The 26173-nt window shown below is 47.4% G+C and overlaps 3 protein-coding genes across 4 annotated transcripts; 2 read left to right on the top strand and 1 right to left on the bottom strand.

Annotated features, from left to right (window-relative positions):
* The first annotated feature begins 3271 nt into the window (after positions 1–3271).
* Positions 3272–8320, top strand: tsku (tsukushi small leucine rich proteoglycan homolog (Xenopus laevis)). Of its 2 annotated transcripts, none has more exons than XM_037470846.2 (3): positions 3272–3568; positions 7111–7422; positions 7554–8320. In XM_037470846.2, the coding sequence occupies exons 2-3, from the start codon at positions 7117–7119 to the stop codon at positions 8292–8294; spliced, it is 1047 nt and encodes a 348-aa protein (XP_037326743.2). In that variant the 5' UTR covers positions 3272–3568; positions 7111–7116; the 3' UTR covers positions 8295–8320. The 2 variants fall into 2 exon arrangements, with proteins under 2 accessions (XP_037326743.2, XP_037326734.2); XM_037470837.2 differs by lacking the exon at positions 3272–3568 and adding an exon at positions 6395–6531.
* Positions 8321–13792: 5472 nt separating this feature from the next.
* mmp13b (matrix metallopeptidase 13b) lies at positions 13793–16281 on the bottom strand. The gene is made up of 11 exons (XM_037465976.2): positions 16169–16281; positions 15966–16076; positions 15704–15831; positions 15458–15606; positions 15257–15382; positions 15017–15172; positions 14814–14931; positions 14538–14671; positions 14284–14443; positions 14083–14186; positions 13793–14003 (listed from the first exon to the last, which is right to left on the bottom strand). Exons 1-11 carry the CDS (start codon positions 16256–16258, stop codon positions 13903–13905), a joined length of 1377 nt encoding a protein of 458 aa, XP_037321873.2. The 5' UTR covers positions 16259–16281; the 3' UTR covers positions 13793–13902.
* Positions 16282–19712: 3431 nt separating this feature from the next.
* On the top strand, positions 19713–23412 carry LOC119216218 (matrix metalloproteinase-20-like). The gene is made up of 10 exons (XM_037468807.2): positions 19713–19847; positions 20484–20722; positions 21174–21322; positions 21456–21581; positions 21685–21843; positions 21934–22105; positions 22180–22313; positions 22392–22548; positions 23033–23136; positions 23251–23412. Exons 1-10 carry the CDS (start codon positions 19713–19715, stop codon positions 23349–23351), a joined length of 1476 nt encoding a protein of 491 aa, XP_037324704.2. The 3' UTR covers positions 23352–23412.
* The last annotated feature ends 2761 nt before the right edge of the window (positions 23413–26173 follow it).

The raw sequence follows: 26173 nt of genomic DNA on the forward strand, positions 1-26173 counted from the left end.
AATATGCAAAAGGAACAAACATTCCTAAAAAAAATAAAATAAAAAAAAATCCGTGATGTTTGAAATTGGAAGAGTGTTTGATGTATTGCAGTTTAGGATGTCGGTGTCAGCTACAGGCCTAATCAATCAAATCCTTCCAAAGTGACCCGTGGCCAAAACGTAGGTGTTACCGTCTAATCCATTTCAGTGAGGCACAATGTAAGAGGATTGACAGAAGGCCTTAGTCTACTCTAAACGCCTCCACTGGAGGGGCTGTAAGACCATTCACCCGTCATTACACTCCACAAAACATGTAGTATCAATCATGACGACAGCTCAACTGAACGTCATAAAGATATGCTCCTAGCCATGACCTCCATGTGCTTATATGAAAGTAAATGTTTAGAAAACACACCTTCCCTGATGTCATTTGCATTGCCCAGGAGACCCACATTGCACGAAGACTCCTGTACCGCGCTTTAATTGGTCTAATACGCCTGCAGTGCTGTAGGTTCCACAGATGAAGTGAATTTGGACCCTGGTAATTAAAAGATAACGAAGGGCTCTCCCTGGGGGTCCCTAGAGATCTTTTGCCTGTTCTGCCTGCGTCAGTCTTTTCAGCTCTTTTTTTTCTTGCAGGTGAAGCAGCCCGGCAAATGAGTCCAGGAAGAGCTGGTTGCCACAACACCAACCGTGGATGACAGCGCTGAAGGCAGAACATTGTTTTAACAGAACCACACGGGACCATGCAGTGATGTGATCAGACCTCTGATCAGTATCAAGCAAACAGCCCCAGAAAGGAAATAATATTCTACGGATGAAGTGACTTCATCTGACTTGGGTGGCGCACAAATATTAAATGTCTTTAATGCAGGGAAGAGTCTTAACATTTGGACCAAAGCAGAAATTATCATTGGCTGTTGGAATGAATTGCAGGAAAAAGACATGCAAAAAAAGAGCTACTCCTGAAGTTTCAATATCAGAAAAAAATAATTATAATAATAAATTAAAATAAACAAATACAACAATTTACATTTAATATACCGTTTTTTCTTATATGCTATGTCATTTTCTGCAATGTTTACTGTTAACGTTTAAAAAATCAATAATCTGCTAAACAACCAGCTATAGAAGTTATAGAACCATTTAAGCAGAGGCCTGTTGATTCTCTGTGTGTGCGTTTTGAGGATATTCCATGTCAAAAACTCCCTTCAAAATGGATTGTGACAAGAAGCCAGTAAATACACATTATGATGCAGGAATATAACATGATGTTGTAGACAAGGGCCTGGTAAGTGATTCCACCTTTGTCGACCTATATCCCGCGTAAGCTGATGAGCCTCTTAAAGCTAACACCTTGACGCCGCTGTATAAGGAATAAAGGACAGAAGTGACGACTCAGCGCTATACGTCCACCCAGTGAGCGGTGAACACAACACACCTGATGTCCCTCCAGAGACCACTTCTGTTCTCTCTGTCAGACACTGTGGAAAGAAACACTAGTCTCCAAAAGCAGGAACATATAATAAAGAAAAAAAAAATCATGTTAAATACACCCTCCCAAAACATGTCAGAGTGAGAAGAACCGCACGATTCACACATTTATATATGCATGATTTGATTTTTAAAAAAAAAGGTAAACAAGGATATTGGTGGAGAAAATAACACAACTGATGATATACCTTCCAGTGAAAGCTCTCCTAGCTTTAAGAGTGGGTTGGTTTCTCTCTGTTGCTTGCAGACGGGGACTTTATTAGAGGATGGCTTTAGCTCTGGGGCCATCTAGTGGGAAGAAAGTCTTACTGTAAAAGGAGTGAATGTCTAAATATATAATACTAAGATTAATTCACTTCTTGTCTTTTCTTGATGATATTTCATAGAAAATGATCACACAAATATTTTAAGAAGAAGAAGTTCTATGTTATAGGTATATTTTTCTAACTTTCTATTTCCACAATTGAATTCATTTAAGCTTTGATTGCCAAGTGATGAGTTCAGTGTGCTGTGACAATCTGTGGCAAACTATACTTGTGACAATCTGTGGCAAACTATACTTGAAGAACAAAAAAATCTTTATTAATGTGTCCGTAATGTCAACTTTGACCTCGTCTGCCTCAGGATACTCAGCATTGGTGTTTTTCTTGAAGTGTTTCTTTTCTGTCTTTCCGTGTCTTCATCTGATCTTTACAACCAACATATGTAAATGTGGTGCGTGTGCGGGTGCATACAAGTAGCTTCATGTGTAAAAACAATTGCAACACGTTAAACCTGCTTCCCCTTTCGATTACAGCTTGCTGTTAGACACATTGCATGCATTTTTACTTCAGAGAACATACACGTGATCCACGCATGAACACGTGAGAGTGCAGGTATGCATGTAGACATGCACTGGTTGTATGCTCTCATGCTCTCAATAGGACAGCAATGTCTAAAGGGTGCAGATGGAGAGTGTTGCGTGAGCTGCAACAGATGTTCTCCGTCGGACTCTTGACCTCCGTGTGTTCCGGTTTTTCTAAAGAACTTGTTATAATAACACATGTAACCTTATATAGGTTGTGTTTGACTCTCCTGCAGCCTAACATTAGTCTGGAATAGTGCTGCATTTACACATATTAATGACACGAAAAAGTGCCCACAGTTTAAAATGATCTACTTATTATAAACCTGCAGATTCGGTCTTTGCAAAAGTTTCCTTTGACACCAAATGGCCTTTGTAGAAAAAAACGGCCAGACAGGCTGCGTGCGCAGCAACAGGAAAGATCACAGTTTCCGTTCACATTATGTTGTTAATCAGTTTCATCTAAAGGTCTGATCCAGTCCAAACCAAACAACCCGCGTGGTTGTGCAAGCTTTTTTGTGTGGGTTTATTTACGGTGTCTCCACTAGAGTGCGCACCGACAGACACCGTCAAAACGACCTAAAAGTTGTTGACCGGAAAACACCCCTTTGGGCCTTACAAATTAAAAGCGTTACGTTGAAACTAAACCTATTATTGATTAACGTTATATTCCCATGACGTTATGGCGCTACGTGACAATATATGTTGTGAGAACATCACTGTGTATTCTTTCAATGTCAATACATCTGTCACAATGCATTTTTTAACTTAACGTTACATGTGACGTGCAATTGTGGGGTTTTCTTTCCAAATGAATGTAACCGCTACGAGAGGTTAACAACGTTAGCTAAGCTAAGTGCTACTTTGGGTTAGCAACAGTTGCCAGGGGAAAGCGATGAAAACAATCACGGCGTTTTATTTTGAAAAAAACTATCCCCAGGAAGTGCTGTCTTTTTGAGCGCAGACCGACTTGATGGTGGCAAAAAAAAAAAGCAACGAGCCGAAGCCAGGCAGGACTTTGTGGGATGGGAACAGACGAGCGTGTCCCAGTGTTCCCAGCCTCCTGACAGTTCATCATTGCGCCGAAAGGGATCCAGCGGAGCTCATGTAGCCCGGCCGCTTCGACTAAACCGAAGCCGGGACACGGCGGCGCCCCGGGGGTCTGGAAAATGGGAGCGGTGAAGTGAAGAAGAAGAAGAAGAAGAAGAAACGGCAGAAAAAGCTGCCCCCCCCTGGATAAAAGGCAGCAAAGTAAGTTACTCTTAACTGGCGACAAACCGTCACCAATAGTGAACGTTTCGACTCAGAGTGTTTAACGGAACCGTCGCGTGTCTACACCAACTTACTTTTTTTTCCTCATTTTTTTTTTCTTTTTTTTGGGAGCACGTAAACTCTGGCGAACGACGCGCGCGCGGTACACATGTGGAGCGGTGATTGACAGCGGGGGAAAGGGGGCGGGGTTTGGCATTGTTGGTGGTTAGTGACGATACTCGCGGGTTTTACATTACACATACTGTTGTTTTTTTTTGGGGGGGGGGGGGTCCTTCGTCTTAATCCGTTGCCTCCGCGCTTTGCCACGAACGGCTGCGAGAAATTTGATCCATGTGCCGGCCCGGAGGGAGGGGGGAAAGAGACTCTTCCCCAGCGGTGGTTCGCTGCGGTAATGCAGACTGACTCCTGTGTCACAGCTGGTGCGACTTTCATGATGCAGGAGGAGAAGGCTTCCGAAAACACACACACACACACACACACGTTACCATTTTCGCAACCAATCACAGAAGAATTTTGATCCACAAAAATAAAAAATACTGTTATCAAAGATGTTTGGTAAATGCAGTTGGGTTAAAATAACAATATACTGTAGAAATGCAGTATAAAGTAGCATGAAATGGAAATACACCTTTTTAAAACTTGACTACAGTACTAGAATGGGACTAAGAGGGTTTGGCCCTTTTTCTCCAACAGTACTTTTGTCACCTTGTCAACAAACATACCAGAATGTTAACATGATCGGTATTGACTTAGAAAAACATCAAAAAGTCACCGACCTGTATTAAACACACAACTAAAGTTCATGTTCATGTACTTTGTTGCCAAAGGCCGCCCTGCAGTTAAAAAGTACTTGTCTCATTGTGTAACGTGGTCCCCCATGCTCAGAAACACTAATTCTTCCCTCACTGTCTGTAATACCGTCTCTTCTAGCGTTGATTAGTGTGTCCCAGTGTTGCTTTTCAATGTTTTAAAACACTTAAGTAAGCGGAATATCATTTAAACTCACTGCCTCCTCCTCAGTGTTGTGCATTCATTTTTTTCTTGAAAAGGATTAGTTTTAGCATCCACCTTCTAATTACACAGTTTTCAGCCTTCAATTTGAGGATTAAATTGGGATGGAGCGGACACAAAGAATACGTCAGATCACTGCGTGATATGCGACTAATGTAGGACTGAAAGGGCTGTTTGACAAGGATCAGAAAATATGTGTTGAATGGGGGGGAATTAAGTCGATAACAGCTTTGCTATGTCGACTTCGTCTTTGGCTTTAAACGTGCGGTTTTGCATCAATTTAGATAAAGAAAAGCCCGCATGGGGGGGGGAAAAAAGAAATACCCTAACCTATCCGTGAAAAACAAATTTAGATAAGTGCATCGCTCGTGGGCCACGAAAGCGGGGCTTTTATTATGCATTTTGACACATGAAATGATTGCGTTTACACCGATAACACACTACGATAACTGGATTATCACAGCAAGACAGTTTGGAAAATTAGAGTCCGCACGTGGTTGCGGGCAAATTTTAGTTAAGAACAAAATGGTGCCGCGAAAAGGGAGCTCTGCAGACGCAGTAGGTGGAGGGGGGGGGGAGGTGCCGTGCCAATTGTCCACTTGGAGGGGCGGCGGTCGAGGTTTATTGCAGAGAGGAACACCTGGCAGATGGAGCGAGGGATGCAGGGAAAGGAAAAGGAGAAGGTGAGGGTGGGGCACAAATGGGGCTATAAAAACAGCACATAGGTGACACATAGGGGAGGGGAGAGCGACCAAAGAAACAACCACATGTTTTGTTTTTTTTTTACTGTCGGTTTCCCACGTTTAGTCTGTTAAACGGCTGCTCTGTGGGGCGGGTCTCTTTGAACCCGGCCGTCTGCCTGAGGTGAAACACATGACAAAATTGAATGGCGTGGGAGGGCAGAGCGGGGCCTTAACTATATTGTGGACAGCCAAAGGGTGTGACATGTACACATAAAATAGGAGTTTATAACTGGCAACTGTAAGTGTGTGTTAATTTCCCATACTTAGCATGACACGTGATCTGTAAAAATCAAAAAATATAAGCTTCAAATATAACGTTTCCCCTCGGTCCTCTGGTTTGTGCGGCCTGATCTTTTTGCTTCGGAGGCGCTCAACCAGTTAACGGCACAATTTGAACTGGTCCTGAAACTTGAACGTGCAGCGAGATCTCAGGCCTTCACTGAGATCACAGTTAAAAAAATGAACCTTGAATAAATAATCCCATGTTCTTAAAGAATAGAAAAGTGCATGTCTTTAAGGTTCATGTGCTCAGGAATGCAGCTGATTGAGTCGCTGAGAATGAAATCATTCCGTTGATGACATTCTAAACGTAAACGTTCGGGGGAGGTCAGGGGTCACAGGCAAGAGAAACACTGCACAGAGGTGACCAGCTCTTGTCTAAGTGGACTTTGAGCCGCGCTAATCAGGCAGCGTGTGTTCAAGTACCACGCAGCGATGCAGCCTCATCCCCTTACATAAGCGCAACCTCCGTTTGATATTTCATTATCAGAATGACATTTCAAATTTTCAGTGCACATTCGCAAAAAAAGAGTTTAAAACAAATGTCAGCGAAGATGACTGTGTAACTGTTTCTTTGTCAGAACATAAGTACTACTTGCACCCCCTTTTCCTTTTGTAATTCTGAACATCTTCGACAGCCGTTTCATTTCATTAGAGACGTAAGCTGTAAAACTCGGGGCTGTATCTTTAACGCACACTTTGCCGCGTCACGCCCGCGGGGCCAGTAGACCGTGACTGTTCCTTTCTACCTGTTACACAACTCTCAACCTCTGTCCAATTGTCTCGCTCATGTCCATGTTCTGCGTGCGTGCGTGCGCGCGGGCAGTGGGCACGCTGCTAAAGGCGTTCCGGCGAGGTCCGTTCAGCTCTCATTTGCTCATGGAGAGACGACAAGACCTGAAAAAGAAGGTACGGCAGGTTCTCCTCTGGCTTGAAATAGGACACGTGCAATGTGTGCACATGCTGCAGCTTGAATCAATTTACATTTTAAAGTACACTTTGAGGCAAATTACTGCATCTTAATCTTTGTGCTTTGCGGGTTGGCTCAGGAAGTGGGCAGATCTAATATTGTCTTCATTTTGAGACGGGACAGGGACACTTTTAGGGGCGTTGATTGTAAGTAATTCTAGTCAGTAAACCAAGAAACTGCAAACTAACTCTTTGATCAAAGAAACGAGGTCACAGCCGCGGGGAAGCGGAGGGGGAGGGAGGCTGGGGCTGCCCGAGCAGCCCAAATAAAAGCTTAATACCTTTTAGGATGCCATTTGATTAGGAACTGTTCCTGCAGAAACCTGGTGTTTGTTGGACGAGGTGTACTTTTCTGATCCGGAGATAGAGCCAGTGTGCTTTTTTTTTTTGTATCCCGAAAGTGCATTTGAGCACGATAAAGATAAACCTTTTCTACCTCCTATGGGCGTTTCAGGGCAGGTTACCAATCTAAATATCATGTTCTCCCCCCCGCCCCCACCCCCGTCTCTCTCTCTCCAGAGCACAATGGCGCTCCTCCTCTGGTTCGGCGTGTCGCTGCTGGCCTCCGTCCAGTCCAGCGGCGTCAAGAACTGCCACCGCGACTGCCGCTGCGAGGTGGAAAGCTTCGGCCTGTTCGACAGCTTCAGCCTGACCCGGGTGGACTGCCGGGGGCTGGGAGCCGACACCCCCATGCCCATCACCATCCCGCTGGACACCGCCCACCTCGACCTGTCGTCCAACGCGCTGGGCCCGCTCGGCGACACCATGCTGGCCGGGCCGGGCTACACCACCCTGGTTAGCTTGGACCTGAGCAGCAACCTCATTACAAAGGTCCGTGTGCAGAGGAGCGCCAGGGAATCAGAAATATAAAAGTTGTCTTTTGAGGACGAACATGTTTTTGCATGTGAAAACTTTTTGTATGGTTTTATTCACTGAATCCTCGACTCCGCCCCCCCCCCCAGGTGACACCCAGCGCTTTGTCCAAGCTGCGGTACCTGGAGACGCTGGACCTGAGCCACAACCGCCTGGAGAGCCTCTCCACCAGCTGCTTCGCCGGCATCCCCCTGGTCGAAGTGGACCTCAGCCACAACAGCTTCCAGGAGTTCGACATGGACGTGTTCGCCACGAAGGTCAGCGGGGAGCCCGTCAGCGTGGACCTGTCCTGCAACGAGCTCGCGTCCGTCTCGGCGACCTCGCGCGGCCGGGTGCTGCGCGTCCAGAACCTGAACCTGTCGTCCAACCGGCTGCTGAGCGTGCCGAGGCTGGCGGGGCTGTCGCTGAGGTACCTCAACCTGGACGGTAACCCCATCGCGCGCGTGGAGGAGGGGGCGTTCGCCGAGCTGACGGATATGGTCTACTTGTCCATCAGCGGCCTCCGCGAGCTCGCAGAGGTCCGGGCGCGTGCCTTCAAGAGCCTGCGCAGCCTGCAGGTTCTTGATCTCTCCAACAACCCGCAGCTTAAGACCCTGAGCCCGGCCGTCTTCAGCGGGCTGGACTCCCTGCAGGAGCTGAATTTGTCCGGCTCCGGCGTGGCGTCCTTGCCCAACAACATGCTGAGCAATCTGCCCAGCATCAAGAGTATCACGCTGGGACGAAGCGTCCACTGCTGGAGGAGCCAGAAGCAGGGACAGTTTCACCGGCAACTGGGCCAGGTCCAACACGACGAGGTGCTGACCTGTGACGTGGAGGGCATCGTGTTGTGAAGCGGACCAGACGCCCCCCCCCCCCCCCCCCAAAGAAAAACGTTCTGCCGCGAGATACCAGCAACAAACGCTCTTGATTTCCGGACTACCGCGTTCTGAACGTGTGCCTGCCAGATGTGCCTTATCCCGTCTTAGGGCTTCGTTTTGCTCATCCCACTGTGCCGAGGTTTGCCTTTGGAGCGCCTAAGGGGGGGCCTTTTTATTGGAAGAGGGGAAAAAAAGATGGCAAAAGATACAGCATTCCACACAGACGGATCGCTTTCTTCCACAATTCAACATCTGAGCTATTCTGTCACGGATCCAAAACTTTAAGTGTTGTTGTTGCTGCATCGTATACATTGTTTAAAATGGGACCATATTAAGAGCTGCACTTTTTCCAGTGGCAATGTTTTTAATAACCCGCGACACGCGTTCCATAACGTCATCCAGCGTAGCACAAAACCTTCTGTTGACTGTTGACCACTAAGATTTATTATTCGACTTTGAATGTGATGCTTTATGGAAATGATTAAAAAGGGAGAGTGAGAGATTTTGGGACATTCTATTTTCCATCCGAGAGTGAGATGAGAGGATCCTCGTATCTGTCTGTTCCATTTGAAGCGGTTTCTCTTAATGCTGAACTTATCTGCAGGTTGTATCTCATACTTCCACCCAGACGTGGTATCATTCTTCTCATTTGACTCTCGCCGAGCAAGCGAATGTGGGTGTTATTGGTCGTTCTATTACATATAGGCGCACGTATATGTATCCCATATAAGGTCTGTAACTTGAGCACAAAGATCTTTTCTTTCCACACTCGCATAATGAGCATTTCAGTACTTGAATCATTCCCTCACGCTCACTAGTGTCCAAGCGTCGCAAATAAGGACACGGCGCCCGCTGATCGGCGCTTCTGTTTTGCTTTTTGACCTTTTGCTCAACTCGTGTAAACAAGCTGTGACCGCGTGTACCCGGAGTTTATCCAGACCATATCCAGTCAAAACCTTGCGACTTTACCGTGATTCCCGGCGAAGGGGCACAGCGTAGCTTGGCCTCTGCGGTCCCGAGGGGTCCCGAGGGGTCCTGAGGGGTCCCGACGGGGACGACCCGCCTCACGGCTGCATGTTCCGATGTTTTGAATGTCAACCATCCGTGAAAGACTTCAGTGATGCTGGTTGTGCGGTTTTAAAGGAAATCCACTTTTTTCTCAGTTGGTTAATTGAAAGAGGAGCGCAGTCTGGGTGCAGACGTTTATAATTGTATGTAACTATATTGTATATACCTTTTTAATATAAGAACGACGGCGCTACTCCACCGCCGAGGAAAGAACCGTTTTGTGTAATAAAACGACTGGTGACTCTCGTTGGTTTGACCTGACTTCTTGTTTGTCCCGGTTTCCGCGACAACAGGGGCGGGTGGGGGGGGGAGGCACGCAGAAACAACACAAAACAAAGTATAGCGTCTGCGTGGACGCCGCGTGTGACATGTTAGCTGGCGGTTCCTGTTTTGCAGAGCGGTGCGCGGGCGGGCCTGATCTGCCCTCTATGAAACGCTTCTCTCGCTTTTTATTCAACAGCAGAAAGTGTCTGTGCAAACAGACAAGTAAACACACGCACACACCCGTGTGGTCTCGAATGGTGCATTAAAAAAAAAAAAACACTGGAGCGGACAGACATTCCACCGCGCTGGAGGAGCACGGCGCTGGTAACCTGCCAAGTGGGCGAGCACAGATCTCCTGTCTGCGTCAGGCAGTGAGTGTCTCCCGCCCCCCCCCCCCCCCCCTCCCCATCAGACAAAGGAGACATTATTCCATCCGTTCCGTCTGTGACACATCTTTTGAACTCCATGACGAAACAGCCAGACCAAGTCTGACCAATGGGTTTCCTCACAGATTTTTGCGCCTGGCTCATCAGTCCAGAGTGACCGTGGGAAACAAAGCCCAAATCTCCCCTGTTCATTTAAATCTGAGTTCATCCACCCACCCGTGTGTGTGTGTGTGTGAGGGGAACCACGTGCGCCTCAGGTTGGCAGGAGGCCCTGAGAGGATTGACCCGGTTGCACCGAAGCACTTCCAGATGTTTTTTTGCTCTCCCGGAACGCTGGCGCGCCGACACCCACTGCGACCCACGCCGACCATGACGCACTCTGGGACTGCGTCGGCAAAACAATTCGGGTTTAATTTACGGTTGTGTTCATGCAGGCTGTGGGGGGGGGGGGAGGTGAAACACGGCTTCTAAGAGCAGCGTCTTGGTAACCGGATCCTGCCGGAGCTGGAATGGATGCATCTCTGTTTGACGCTGACAAACAAACCCCCCCCCCCCCCCCCCCCGCGGCGACATTTAATTGGAATACGTTCGTCTTCTCTCTTGACAGGAAGTTCATTTCCACGCGGCACTCGAGGGGCGTTTTCGCGGTACGAAGCGACGGGGTCACGAGGCCGGTCCGGTCGGTCGGCACAGTCCTGGAGAGCGGGAGCTCCAGGCGACCTTTTCGAAAAAAAGAGAAACCCCAGCGTTGGCACGAAAAAAAAACACCCGTCTTTGGCTTCGCTGCAGGCCGCAACACGTTTTGACGGGAGGATCTTGCCTCGGCGTCTCCCCCGAATAGAGGAACGCCAGGACAGATTATCAATATATTTGAACTTCCCCCCCCAAAAAAACAACTCAATGCATTATGGACGTGTGGGAGGGAAGAAATCAAAATGCAATCATGTTGCCTCGCCGCAGTGGTCCGACTCTGCAGAGGGGAGCGTCGAACTTGCATAATTCATTCTGCCAAGCGGAACCAGGCCCCCTTTATCAAGCGTTCTCGCACCAAACGAATGTGATTCCACCCCCCCCCCCCCCCCCCCCCCTCCGCTGCTCACATCCTCCGGAGGCCCAAGCTACCCGAGCTTCAAAAACTCCGCCAATTGATATCTTTTCGAGCATTGCGCTCTGTAAAAAACGCAGTTCGGCTTTTCTTGAATACTCCTATATTACTTTTACACGATATAAATCTCAAAGTATTCATGCAATCTGTAGATCAACATCTTTTCCCAACGTTTGCATTTTAGGTTTGAAGAAAAGTGTCAAACCAGAGAGTCAAGAGTCAAAGGCCTTTTCTGCACTTAATAAATGCCCGATCATTAATAACATTGCATTAGTATTAAGTAGCAGCTTTAAAAGAAACAGCCCTACATTGCCTAACCCTAAAAGCGGGCCGGTCCCTTTTGCGACACAGCTGTATCTGCTTCTGGGTCGTATCTGGTCAGGACGACATGGGGCAACACTTTCTCCACATTCCAGCAGATACGTAGGAGGAAAAAACAAAACAGGCTCAGGGAGGCACTGGCTGCTCTACAAATACTTATTTCTACCTGATTCTACTCAGGATCAAAAGGAAGAAGAAGAAGAACAACAGGCAGCCCGAGACAAGAAGGCAACAGGAAATAAACAGATGCCCCCCCCCCCCCCCCCCCAGAAGGAGGGAATCATCTGCTGCCAATAAACCTCCCTGAAAAACCCCGACCCCGACCCAGTAGTGACAGGAGTGTTGCATCACCCGGGTCATGTTGGTGTACCGAGGGGGGAGTTTCCCAAAGGGAAAAGGGTCACATCCTGAGATTGCTGCCCTTCCTCCGCCCCTCTCCTCCTCCATCTGGTTTCCGTCAGGGGCCTGCTGGGCCCGACGGGCTTTTTCTCAAAGCATCTCGCGTCTGCATTTAAACGGGGGGGAAAATTAAAAAAAAGTAAAATGAGGAAGGGGAAACACGCGGAGGAGAGATCAGCTGAGCTGGTTACAGTGGAGGAGAAGCGGGGGTCCGAACCTGTCTCATCCTGCAGGATCTAAATCTTCCACTCGGGGGGGAGGGGTGGGGGGCTCAGGCGCTCTGTGACGCATTGACCTGGCTGAACTTGTAACGGATGGATGGATATTATAATTCGGGGTTTAAAATTGTTAATACCTGGCTCCGGTTTGCTGTATGAGTCAGATAGGATAATGACTTTTGACTGGGGAGGGGCCCCCCGACTGGGACTGGAATGAGAGGTGGAGAAAAAAAGAAATTACATGACCTCTAAATCCACACGGGGGGGGGGGGGGGCAAAATAAAGATACTGAGTGTTGCTCAATTTGTGAAAACCACAGAAGAGACGTTCTTGGCCTCTTTGTTCCCTTTTTAAGAGCAGTGAAAAGTCATCCTCGTATTAGAGAGAAAAAAACCATCCTCCCCCACACACACACACACACACACACACACACACACGTTTCCACACACAGCTCTAAATGTTCCATCAGCTGTATTTCAATGTGAGTGCTACATCCGTCCGGCCCACAAACCTCTGAACGTTGAACATGCAGCCGGGTAAAGTTACAGTGAAAGGGCCGAACGTCCCTCGGCCCGAAGACAGCTGCCTCCCCGCCGAGGGCCGAGCACAAGAGCCCTGTTGTCCGAGGTCGTGTCCTTTGTCACGTCCTCTCGTGTTGGATTTCACACGGAGAGGAGTTTCTACATGGAAACGCCTGAGCTCTCAAGTGTGGGGGGGGGGGGGGGTATCACATGCAAATAGCGTGTTAATCTTCATTTGATTGATGAAAAAGACGCTTCAGATCGACCTGTCTCAGACTCAAAACACCTTCGGAGAGGAGGGCGAGACTGCGTCGCCGCGCTGTAATTACGCCCCACGTGACGGACCACGCCCGTCTCCTCGACTTCGGGGCCCCAGGCGGTGACCTTTTTTTCGGGAGGCGGTGACCATTTTTTCTGGCGCGAGTTGTTCGCTTGCATGTTCCCTGGAAATGTTCCGTTCAGATAATTGGATGATTGTTATAATAAGCAGGAGGGTGAGGATACCGTGTGCAGTGGCGCTTTGCTAATTAAGGTTGATATTAACTTGGGTTTTTGGGCTGTCGGGGAGCCAACGAGGCCCGGAGCAAAAAAAAGATTTTCCCCGTCATTTGTCGAGCTAATGAGGCGCACACAAAAGGGGGGATTTTTCTGTCCTCGGCGGTGGAATAGTGCCGTGATGACATCTGGTGTATTGCTTGGTGAGTAGTGGGCAATTGTGTGAGGTGAATAAAAAAAATAAAAAAAAAACGCTTGGGAAATCAAGAGGGACGAACGCACGTAATTAAGAGAGAATCCGGTAATTTTTCAAAACAAAACATTTTTCAGAAGTATTTTAAAAAAGGGATCGAAAAAACGGCCCGGTACTGGTCCGCGCGGCCCCAGTGGTTGGAGACCCCCTGATTAGACGCGCTTTGAGTGGTTTGACAGGAGCGCCCTCTAGTGGAGAAGGTGGGCGACTACATCTTCACGACACTCGTGTCTTTGCAGTTTTATGAAACCACCATAAAAAGTTCTACCAATGTATCCGGCCGAGATGAGGCAGGTTCCAGTTGATTTAAGGCGATTTTTCCGATCCAACCTCAAACAAGTTACTCACAAATGAGGTTTGTGTTAGAACATTTGACTTTATTTAACATTTCAAACAATTGTAGAAAGATTTTTTTATAATACAGCATTCTGTGTCTGACAAATTACACACCTACTGGTGTACAGCACCAGTATAAATTAAACTCTTTCACTAAACCTCATCTTCCTTGGTCTCATGTTTTAACACGCCTGTTTGTAATTCTCTTTGAGTCATCAACAGTTGAGAATGGAGTTGGTCCTCTTGATGCCGATGACCTTCCTCGAGGTGTAACTGTACTCGAACTGCAGTTGTTCGTGGAAGAATTTCAGGATTCCTGCAGAAGAGAGCGAGATCAGCGACGAATCCACGCGTGCTTCAACTTTCGCAGAAATGCGATCAACTTGAGGCCTCACCATTCTGGTACACGGCTGCGTCGACCTCGTCCCCCATGCCGGGAAAATCCTCCTCGAAGGAGCGCGGGAAGCCGGCGTCCATGGTGCCGGTCGCTTCATCGTAGCTGCGGGTCACAAGTGAGAAGAGACACGCGATTGACGTGGAACGCAAAGCCGTCACGCGGGAAAAGGACGTCGCCCGTCACCCGCTTCGCCGCTTACCTCCAATACTCCTCCTCGGCGAAGAGCAGAGTTTTCCCGGTGTCTCCGATGTGCACAGCCGCATCTATTTCCTTTACTGTCTTGGGGAGGCCAAGTTTGTGGATGTACTTTGGGTAGCCCTCCACCACTTTGTATCCGTCCAAAGCCCACATTCGGATACCTGTTGAGACACGGCGTTTATTCGGATTCCGATATCTGACGTCTAACGGCGCGCAATGCATTGCTGGAAAAAAAAAGGAGAATGCCCGAATCACCTCTGAATACGATGACTCGATCCTCCTCTGGGTACTCGTAGGCTGCGTCCACCTTGTTGGGAAGGAAGGGCCAGGTGGCCATGATCTGCGTCTGGTGGGGCTCCGGCATCTGAGGATGGAGACGCCAGAAGAACCTGCAACACAAGGCCACGCGTCTGAGACTCCTCCAGATCCACACTCACTGTTTAAGCCCCTGCAGTTCTCAAGCCTCCCCCCCCAAAAAAACTATTATTCATTGTGTTATGTAATGGGTTTTTACTCCAGATGTTACTGCACCTGTCCTTGAAGATGAGGGTTTCCCCTCTGAGCTCTGTGACGGCATCAAAACTCAACTCGGGGTCACAATTGGTTGGTGCTTTGGGCTTTGGCTTCACTTTCTGATGTGGGTTTGGGCCTGTTATTGAAAAATCCAGAATCAATCGCACAGTTCACAAACTATTTCCCATGAACAAACGACTCGGGGTCTGGTGTTTCCCCACCGTAGAGAGCCTGAATGACTGCGACGTCGTCCTCGGACAGCGGGAAGCCCGTTGAGTACGAGTACGTGGAGAACATCAGGGCGCCCGTGTCCCTGGAATGGTCCAAGCCGAGGGCGTGGCCGAACTCGTGGGACGCCACCAGAAACAGGTTGTAATCTGCGGAGAGAGAAAACACGCGTTCCCGCGCTGATCAGTTCGGGGACTCGCGCCCGAGACTTTTCTTGCCGGAGCCACTCTTACCCGATGAGTCTTCGGTCCACCGTTCATCCTCATCAAAGTGAGTGTCTCCTCCGATGCCCTGGCCCGGCGCGAAGGCGTGAGCGAGCTGTCCGTTGGGCCCGTCGAAGGGGTTGTTGTCTCCGTGGGCTGCACAACAGGCGTCCTTTCAAAGAAATGGCGAGCAAAATGTGCGGCATTTGACCAAAGGTTCGGTTCAATTACCTTTACTTTCAAAACTGATCATGATGTCGGCGTCGCCCTTGCGCAGCTTCTTAAAGGTCAGAGGGGTGACAGCGGACCAAACGTTCAGCGCTCGGCGGATGGCTCTGTCCACGGCGGACTTCTGCAGATCCGGCGTGTAGTTTAATATCCTGCAACATCAGGGGGATTTGAGGACTGAATGAACAACGCCGTCCCGAGCAGTTTGAATACCTCACGTTCGTCAAACTTGATCATCGTGTCGCGCACCTGAAAGTGAGGTTGTTCTTTGGCCATTTGAATTGTGTCGGGATGTGGTTGTACTCCCTAACGTCCGGCCTGCCACATCTGGGCTTTTTCATCATCTCCAAAGTGTTGTCGTCCAGGTTCCCCGTCACCTTCGAGAGGGGGGAAAGAAAATGGGTTTTGCCACCGCCCACATGGGGTTAAAATCACCGTCATCTCTCATTCAACCAGCAATACAGCCTTCTCACACTCCAATATGTTAATAGGGTTTAGAACCAGCGCTCACCTTGAGTTTAAAGAATGACTGCATCTCCCTGATCTTGGCCTTAAAGGCGCCAGAGGACATCTCTCCACCCTGGAGACCAGGGGCGAGGCCGTAGAACCTGCGGAGGTAGCTCTGTTTTGTGGGAGGAGAACAGAAGACGCACTCAGGCTTACGGTTACCTGGCGGTCACGGACGGCGTGCCAGTCAGAGAGGTCGGGTCTTACCTCGGCCGAAAGCCAGCCGTCTGTGCCCAGGGAGGGCAGGGGCAGAGCGGAGGCCCGGGCCAGCAGGGCCAGCAGCAGAAAAGCTTTCATGGTCGTCTTCTCTGGGATGTGCGAAAAACCCGGTTGTCGTTGGGACGGAGAGGCTCTGAGTGGCATTTATAGCGTGCGGGTCCGCGGTTTCAAAGGGTCCCGGTGATTCATGTAAAAGCACCTAGCCACTTCCTCCTTTCTGCAGAATTTGTAGAATATGTTTTGCTTTTAATTCTCCCACACCAGGATGACACGATTTAGAAATGGTCCCTTTTAGCTGATAAACACATTGGGACACTTTTCCTTTAACAAGCATTTCACATCCTTAGTTAATGTCTACAGTAAACACAAACAAATGAAGACATGTACGTCTATAAAAGAAATTGGGAATTTGGGGTAGTTCTTTTTCATGCTCGGGTCCCATGATAGTCATTCTGCGTCTTCTTATTTTAGGTGAGGACGTTTTAAGATATACGGAATGACTAACAAACACACACCAGAACACATAGAGACGATGAAAGCAAGATGCATAAATGTCCCTTTGGAAGACGTGAGATCTCACATTACACAACAACGAATGCGTTTGTGTCTGGTATCGATTAAAAACAGCACTTCTGGGTTTTTTCGCTGTTGCGCTGTACAGTAGACAATGAGTCATTTATATGGGATAACACAACGCATATGTGACTAATTCAAAATGTGAATGACCATATTTCTCTTGCTGGAGGCGGCTCTATGTTTTGCTCTCCCCTTTTGGTCACGAATCAAATATCTTATTAACTTTCGTACACAACATTCATGGTGCCAGCTTATGTCGGTTTAGGATGATTGGGTTCAAAATAAGTACATAAACTCAGTACGACACGTTGCCCCGCATGGGATGCTACTCCGGGGAGACATGCGGTCATTTTTGGACCGCTGCCGTTGCTCGGACGCTGGTTGGCAGAGCGGCTCTGACTCAGAGGAAGTCAGCAGCTCGGGGTTTTTTTTTTTTGCTGTTGTTTTTTTTTTTTTTTTTAATTGAGAAAAAAACGCAGACACACACAGTGTGGAAACATACGGACCTCTCATCTCATCACTCAATAGGAAATACGAGCCCAGGTGCTGTGAAGGAAGCGGCGTCGCATAAAAACGTTTTTGTTTCTTTATGTCATTACCTTTTTTTAAATATTCAATCCGACATTTACATGGTGCGCAGATGCATACGTTTTCGTAGGATTAGCTTTGCTGCTATAATAAATCATGTAAATGAAAGCCTCATCTCTTTTTTGTTCTCCTCTAAGCAAAATAATAGCGATACTGTAAAAGGCCGATTGAGCGGCACCTCGCCTTAGAACATTCCCAAGTAGCAAGTGGAAAAGTGACAATTTTACATGTTTTTATCCTGGATTACAGCCATGTTATGCATTTCTTGAGGCGTGAACTAATACCTGTGTATGATTGATTATGCAATGGACGAACTCGCTTCCTGCATCCCTTGTAGCCCAGCCTGTACATTATTATCTCGTGCCGTACATTTTCCCTAATCTCATTGCCAGGACCCCGTTGCCACGAAGGCCTCAGGCCTTCGCATGTTCTAATTCAAATATATTAGACATTTTTCTGAAGAGCGTTGAGAAGGTCTCAAATTGAGTTATTTTCCTTCTCTTTTCTTTTCAGTCCAGAAATCCCTGTAAATTAAATTCTCAAATGATCTTAATACGCCATCTTCATATCATTGATAGCATGCTCATTTAATGTATTCAAATTCGGAACTTGAATCTAGCAGAAAAAGACCACTTTGCACATCAAGCTTTTTGTGGTGCCAGATGTTTATTATTAAATCATATTTGGTGAAACATTCAGAACAAATACAAACCCAATGTGACCACACAGCTGTAAACGGTTAGTTTTATAGCTGATTCATGTCAGATGGGTTTTGTAGGCTTTGTACACATTAAAAGTTGTTTGGGACGGGAGAAGCTGACCAGTGTGATCTTAGAGCACGTAGCACAGTCCCAAAATTAAACAGGAAATAACTAACACACACCACAATGTAACTGTGGATCAGCAGATCGACACTTTTTTTTTTTTTTTACCCTGGGAACTGAACCCTGCAGAAAGTGAGTCATGACGCCGTGTTTAGCTGATTCAAAATGTCTGTTAGTATTTATTTAGTGACTAATCGAGATTCAAAATGGCATCAGAATGAAAAGCACCACTTAGAAAACCTGTGAATTTTTTTTCACGGATACAAAAATGACATGAAGATACTGTAAAAAAAACGCTTCCATAACAAGCGGATCCATTTGAACCTCATCCTTCAGCTGCGGATTGTGGAAACTCTTTGAGAAGATAAACTTGAACGATCACAGAGTGTGAACTGCTTCACCCAAAATGCCTTCAATCAGAATAAAATAATAATAACATATAGAATAATCAATTTTTTTTTTATTGCAGAGAAATAGTCCCAGTTGAAACCAGTGCAGTTTAGATATTGCTTTCATCCATTCATTCCGATTTAGACATTGTTTTAAAACTAGTCCACCACGAGGGGGAGACAAACGCTGACGCTGGTCCTTCCTCGACTACAAAGAACAAGGTAAACAAATGAAGGTGCAAACGTCGCCTCTAGTTGACCCGTTTCTGAGACGCTTCTTTGTTGCCGCGCTGATTCAAACAGGTCCAACCGGAACCTGGGGATGAAATCTGGGGCTGAGTCAGTACCGCCACAAACAAAACTCCATTGACATCTTTACTCGCTCTCCGGAGTGTCAGTGCACAATGTGGCTCCAACAGTGTGCGTGCGTGTGTGTGTGTAAATGTGTGTTGTGTGTCGGTTGCAAAACACGGATGTTTTTGCTGCGGTGGTTTCTTTCGGGCTTGTCTGCATGCAGCTCAAAAACGCGCTCTTAGTCATCCCTCCTGAAGTGACCTCACTAAACCGTCTGCACTTACACAGTCTGTACTCACATAGTCCGTGCTCACACAGTACATACTTACACACAGTCCGTACTCACACAGTCTACACATTTCGCAAAGTCTTACGTCTACGAAGGGGAGCCGTGGAATACGTAGCCTGCGTCGCGCCCGCAAATTTACCAGCGGAAACACCCTTTGCCCCGTCTGGGTCGGCTTGGCCGGCGGCCATCTTTCTTACTGGGAGGCCCCTGACTCGCCACCTGCAATTTTGGCTCCCGTCTCAGGCCAACTCTCCAAGAGCCTCACACACGGGTATGAAACTCACACGGGTTTGCCGCTCGAACGGGACGCAAACGGGCTTTTCTCGGGGGGGGGGGGGGGAGGCTATTTTGGGAAGGCCTTGTAGAATCTCTGTACCAGACAGCCCGCCGGACCGTCCTTGGCTCTCTGCAGAGCCCCTCCCTAAATCCATTGCACTTGTCTGAGGCTTCCCTGGGATTTTGCAAGTGCTGTGAGTCACAATGACCTTTTAAAAAGGCCTTCACATTAACCCAGAACCTCCGACCCCATGTGTCTGAACCGGGCCGCTGCAGTTCGTGCCGCGGTCTGTGAAATGCACGTCATGCCGCTGTCTTGCTGCGTCTTTGTCTGGCTCGCGGCCGCTCCGTGCTTTACGGCGCCCACACTCATGCCGGCGGGAGACAGCCCTCCTTCCGCTGAACCACAGGTTGACGTGAAGCGGGCCACAGTAAGTGATTTTTAAAAGCTAGAGATTGGACTGCACGGGAGCCGACGTGTCGCACGACTCCAAAATAATTCCACTTTAAGGTATTTCTACCGGAGGAAGGACATTGCAGGGACCTGTTCTTGTATGTGTGTTGTGGCTGTGGGGACAGCATTTTTAAACTGGCGGAGGTAAGTCACTGCTCTGCCCTCGGAGTCCTTGCAGTTTGTTAAATTGCTTTCTTAAAAAAGATCTCTCTTTTTCGGGCTTGATTCCACGCAAAGTCTTTGAGTTGTAGTTAGAGGTTGGGGTAATTGACACTTGATGCTGTAAATCTCATCACCCGAGGGCACAGATTCACAGTGGTGATGAATTTACTTTATTTTCAAACTAACCCATAGCCTTAGAATACAAACCCAAAGCATTATCTTTTATTTTATACCTGTCATGTCGTCTTGTTGTCCATTGTCGTCTGCTGTCACCAACCGCCAAGTCAAATTCCTTGTATGTCTGACATATTATGGTAATAAATGTTTCCTGATTCCTGACGCAATGTGATGGATGTTAGAAAGTATGGAAGTAATGATCAGTTCACTTTAATGTATGTACCTCGATTAGAGTTTGGGCTGGACAAGTTGATGTAGTCCAATGTGCTCGTAGGAATACCTCCAGCGGTACTACAACCTGCAAGAGGAGCCTGAGGGGCGCACGAAGCGCAGCGGCCCCACCTTCGCCTCCAAGGTGAAAGACATGCAGACGTTCTTCGGTCTCAACGCGACAGGCGTCCTGGACTCGGGGACACGGGAGACGATGGGGAGCCCTCGGTGCGGCGTCCCAGACGTGGAGGAGTACAGCCACATCCAGGGGGCACGGTGGCACAAGAATGTCATCAGCTACAGGTATCTGGGCTTTGATGATGTTTAGTGGTCAAGATGCTGTCACTCTTCTTTTTTTTTTTTTTTTTTTGCTGTGAAAGTGAAGTCGAATGGCAGTGAATGAACAGTGTCGGCATGTCTGACCCAGGCTTAGGTTGCCAAAAATATAACGACCTGCTTGTCCATAAAGTACAAACCCAGGCCAATAAGTGGGAAACATTTTAAGAAAGCCAGCAAAAATAGGGAATAGCAGACGTCTCAATTCATTGTGGTTGACAAGAGTTTTAGAGTTCGGGATCCGAGGGTTATTATGAGCTTGAACTTACGTAACACCGCCTGGAACGTCCCCCGTCCAACTCAGCAGAGGTCGTAAAGAGAAACCACGTCAAAGGCCTCCAAAACCCTGGAACCCTGCGGTTCTCCTTTCAGTCTAGACTCGACGTGACTCTGGTGTCTTGACGTGTGCCCGTTGCAGCATTGGCAGGTACACCAGAGACCTGCCTCGCTCCGCCGTGGACTCTCTGGTGGAGTCGGCTCTGGGCGTGTGGGCCCGAGCCAGCGGCCTGACCTTCGTCAGGACGCACAGCCGCAAGGCCGACGTCGCGGTGGAGTTCGCAACTTACGGTGGGTTTCGTCCTCTCCACAATCAAAAAGACGAAAAAAAAGAGACCCCTCGTTCTCTTCTGGCTGGAGAGAAAACTGTGTCCTTGTGTGGGTTCCCGTTTCATGTTCGGTGTTGTTTTGTTGCGGCGCGAAGCGCACGGCGACTTGCATCCGTTCGACGGACCCGGAGGCACGCTGGCTCACGCTTTCGGTCCGGGCCCGGGCGCCGGAGGGGACGTGCACTTTGACGACGACGAGCGGTGGACAGCGGGAGAAACAGGTGCTGAACCCGGGTGCCCCCCCCCTTCCCCCTCTCCCACCACCACCACCACCATCACCATGCTGAAGCCCATCACTTTCTCACGCTCTTTGTGCTGTCGCAGGTTTTAATCTGTTTGTTGTAGCCGCACATGAATTCGGGCACGCTCTGGGCCTTAAGCACTCCAGGAACCCGCAGTCGCTGATGTACCCGACCTACAGAACCTTCCGTTCAACCAACCTGTTGTCCGGAGAAGACGTGGCAAATATCAACGCACTTTACAGTGAGCAAGCTCTATCTATTCACTATAAACTATACATATGTGTGTGTGTGTGTGTGACTTCTTTCGGTAAAACACCGGTGTGTGTTACAGGTCCAGCGAGAGTTCATCCGAATTACTTCTCGAGGTTCGGCAGGAGCTCTCAGCAGAACCCCGTGCCGTCAGGACCTCCGTTCCCTCAACTCACGCAGAACCGATGCGCTGTGGACCTGACCTTCGACGCCGTGTCCCTTCTGGGTGATGCCACCTTCTTTTTCAGAGACAGGTATGTCGTACCATTATTCTTCCCTAAAAACGTTGAGGTACGGATTCACCCACAACAATGTTTTTACCCACAAGGTACCTCTGGATTAAACATAATGAGCAATATGACATCAAAGAAGGTCCCATCACCAACTTCATGCCCATGATTGAAAGCAGCATCGACGCGGCCTTCCTTGTGCCCCGGAGGTCCACAGCTTACCTCATCCACGGTAACCGTGTCAATCATCATGTCGCCTCTCACGCACAAAGAAAACTCCCCTGAATCGCGTTTTCCTCCGCGTGGACAGAATCTACGTTCTGGACGGTGAAGGGCTCTCTGGTGAAGGGAAAGCCTCGAGCACTCAGCCACTTCGGGTTTCCAGCCTGGGTCCAAGACGTCGACGCAGCGGTCCACCTCGTGAAAACGGGGCGCACGCTTTTCTTCATGCACGACATTTACTGGAGGTGAGGAAACGGCTTTGATGGACCATTATAAAAGTCTCATGAACACTGCACCACTCCAATGAAGGACCACTTTTCTTTGCATGCACTTGCAGAGCATTTTAAACAAGTGATTTTGATCATTTCAGCATATTTTAGAGAACTGTACGAGCTGGTATGTGAATATCTGTTTCACATTTTGAGGTCTTTGGATTTTTTGAAATCGTTTCATTCAACAATGTGCATTAGTGAAAGTCACGTAACAAAAAAAAATATTGTTATATTAAACAGAGACAAGTGAAAGGCACCCGTAGGCAGGGACTTGCACATTAAAAAAAACGTAAATCTGACTGAAATATTGTGTTCATCATTTGGACCTCACACAGCGAGCAAAGCCCTCAAATTGGATTTTTGTTGTTGTTGTGGCCGCAGCAGCAGCAACGAACACATGTTTGGTCTCGCCTCGCCAGTCATGACTCTGATTGTTTATGTCTTGTGTCTTTTCCAGTTACAATGAAAACAGAAGGGTCATGGATTTTGGTTACCCAAAGTACATCAGCCAGGACTTTCCTGGAATCAACACTACAATAAACGCCGCTGTTCCTAAAGAAGGTGAGCCAGCAAATATCGTCACCCCGGCTGGTGATCTTATTCGAAAAGGTGGTTGGGAGGTAATGGGACACCTCTGCATGTGGCCTTCATCTTGGGGTTTTTTTTTTCCCTCAGGTTTCATCTACTTCTTCGTCGGACCACGAGTCTTAAAGTTCGACTACACCCAGAAACTCGTTGTCGGCGTCGAGAGAGCGAATTCCTGGCTTGGATGTTGAAATGTTATGAATCCACGAAGATCCTGAAAACCTTGAATAAATTAAATAATGAGAAGGGAAATGAGTGCTTTTTCACTTTCAGTGTGTTTCGAAATAAAAGTGATAATATTTAAACCCGATCACTCATCCGTGTGGTTTTTATCCCAAACCTCTGCCAGCATAAGCTCTCTTTCAAAGCCTTTTCTTTTAATCAACTCTGCACATCCTTGTGGTGAAGACACGAATTGTGTACAATTTTACAGAAATCCCAAATATAACATTTGGTTTCATGGTTGTGCTGTCTGTCTCCATGACAGACAGCACGCAGCCAGCAGGAGGCACGGTGGAATGTGCATTTTCAAACATGGAGTCGCTCTGGCTGTGGATACCCGTTTTGGATTCTCTGGGTTTGGGCACTAATGTATATTTGGTCCTCATGAAAGTCCATTTTGTTGTGCAAAGTCTGTAAAACTTTGGCGGACTTCAACCAAGCAATCGTTTGTTTCTGTGTGTTTATTGTAAAAAGTAAACACTTTGGATTTGTAGCTGCAGGAGTTTCTTTTTAAAAACACTTTAGAACATTTTTGATGGACAAACTATTTTTGGAAAGTCAGAAAGGTACGAGCGGAACTGACAGTGAATACTGCTGCACGTTGTGGTTGTGATGACCACAACACACTAACATACCGTTTACACATATTATTTAAAAATGTGGATTTATCTTCATTTAACCAAATAGACAAAGAAAGATTTTTTTTTTTTAACTGCAGCAGCTTCTGCAAATCCACCCGATTCCACTCTCAATTATGTGAATGTTGCTGAAAAACAAACAGGTGCACTTGACCCTGCACACCTGGATCTGATGAGGGAGCCCAGGTGTGGTGTTCCAGATGTGGAAAACTTAAAATGAAAGAACCACAGCATCACGTACACCTGAGATGTGTTGTTTCTTACTGATTACTCTAATCTTATCAAGTGAGCGTTTTCACACTAAAACACCAAACTATATAGAGAGGAAGTGAAGGATCCGATAGATGATGGGTGTGTGGTGAGGAGCTAATTAAAAGTGTGCAGTCATTTGTTTCCCCGAAATGGAAATAAAAGGATCCGAGAGGAGTGCACCATTAGGCACGAAGACACCTCTAATGAATTCTGTTCCATCATTCCTCAGGATTAGAAACATGAAAATTGGAAACAAGAGCAGTGCCCAAAAAGTGTGATCCCAACTTTTCTTTTGATGCTGCAGCTTTGATTGCAAATGAGCTAATTGACATGTATGACATGCCAAACATGTGTCACACAACTATAGCAAAAGACCTGCAGAGATGCAACTGAGGCTTTCAGCCCATGTACACGTGCTGACCACGTCCCTGGCAAAGGCGCGGCGTGCGTACTCACTGCTGGGGCAATGGGGAGTCTGCAAAGCATCACTTAGGTGCTTGTCAGCACGGCAACGCTGGATTTCCAGTGAGGAAGGACAAGGACACATAATGCGGCCAAATTACAGCCTTGTGTAACGTCAGTGTTTTTGGTCCATGCGGGAGGCTAATGGGCTTTGGCAGCGCTTGCGGTATGTTGCTGTTGTTCGTAGTGTCCCAGAAGGCAGTGACACGGCTGTGTTTTTTTCAAGGTCATGAGCACTGGGCTGAGAGGAAAAGTAACGGCGGCTGCGTCCATCAGTCAGGTTTCTCCTCCCGAGTCAGGCGGGTTGACGCGGTTGCACATCAGTGAATCTGGGAAGACGGTGGTCTTCATATGAGATGTTTACTGCAGGTATCTTCACATGTAGTCCATCAAAATCAATTGAAAAATCCATCATAAATCATGCGCCTCATTGAACGGGAGCATAAAATGCAGCTTTTGCCCATAAATACCAGATGTTTTTGTACAGCGCAAATGTTTCATCTTTGATCTTTAATGAAGAGGTGGAACTGTGTACAGGTTCTTTAGCCCCAATGTAAGAAGAGTTAATGTCTTGCATTCAAAAAGTGCATGTACTGTTATTATTAGCTGAATGTACAATAACGTGCTCAATAGGCGGAATGCAAATTGCAGTTTTTAATATGATACTATTATTTTCATACATTAGTATGTGAGCAGCATTTCTATCCTGATTGCTGGTGGCAATAGTGTTAATGTTCATTTATGGATTTAACCTTCAAAGTGAACAGCTGCCAAACACATAGTTGTGTAAAACATGCAATATTTCCATCTGAAGTAATAAAGTATTTCAGTGAGTACAATACTTTTAACCTGGACCATCAAATGTTCTCAATGTTATCCCCAGGAGGACAGCGCCTGCTCTTATTCAGCCTGTTAAGGATGTCTTTAGGAAGAGGAGGAGACTGGCCCGGGAGGAGATCTTTATTTTTAGTAGGTCTCTAGTTGATTTGTGGATTGTGCTGCTGGGCTTTTTAGTCCTTAGTCAAGACTTGGCAGAGGTAACGCAAACGGGTCATCAATAAGGACCTCCCCTGCAATTCCACTGTACTAATTGCAATAATAGGGACCAGCTGTCTGATTATATATATTTAGGTTACAAAACAGGCAAACAATTTAAGCCATCAGCTGTTCTTGATCATGTCCTGACTTTTATGTTGTGAAATAGGTCAGTCACTCGTATGCTGCAATTTTAGAATTAGAACCACAAGGCTTGTTCTGTGCAATTTTGGCGGCGTGTGAGGAGAGTCCAATTCAGAAAGAGAGCTGAGTCACTTCTGTTTTCATGAACACGGCTACAGAAAGGATTTTAAAGGCCAGCGTTGCGATGCTGGTTGAGGCACAAATCAAATCAAAGAGGGGATCACGTTGTCGCTGTTGAAAAATGTTCAAATTATGTTTAC

Source organism: Pungitius pungitius, chromosome 3, assembly GCF_949316345.1.
Source record: "Pungitius pungitius chromosome 3, fPunPun2.1, whole genome shotgun sequence".
Taxonomy (NCBI): domain Eukaryota; kingdom Metazoa; phylum Chordata; class Actinopteri; order Perciformes; family Gasterosteidae; genus Pungitius; species Pungitius pungitius.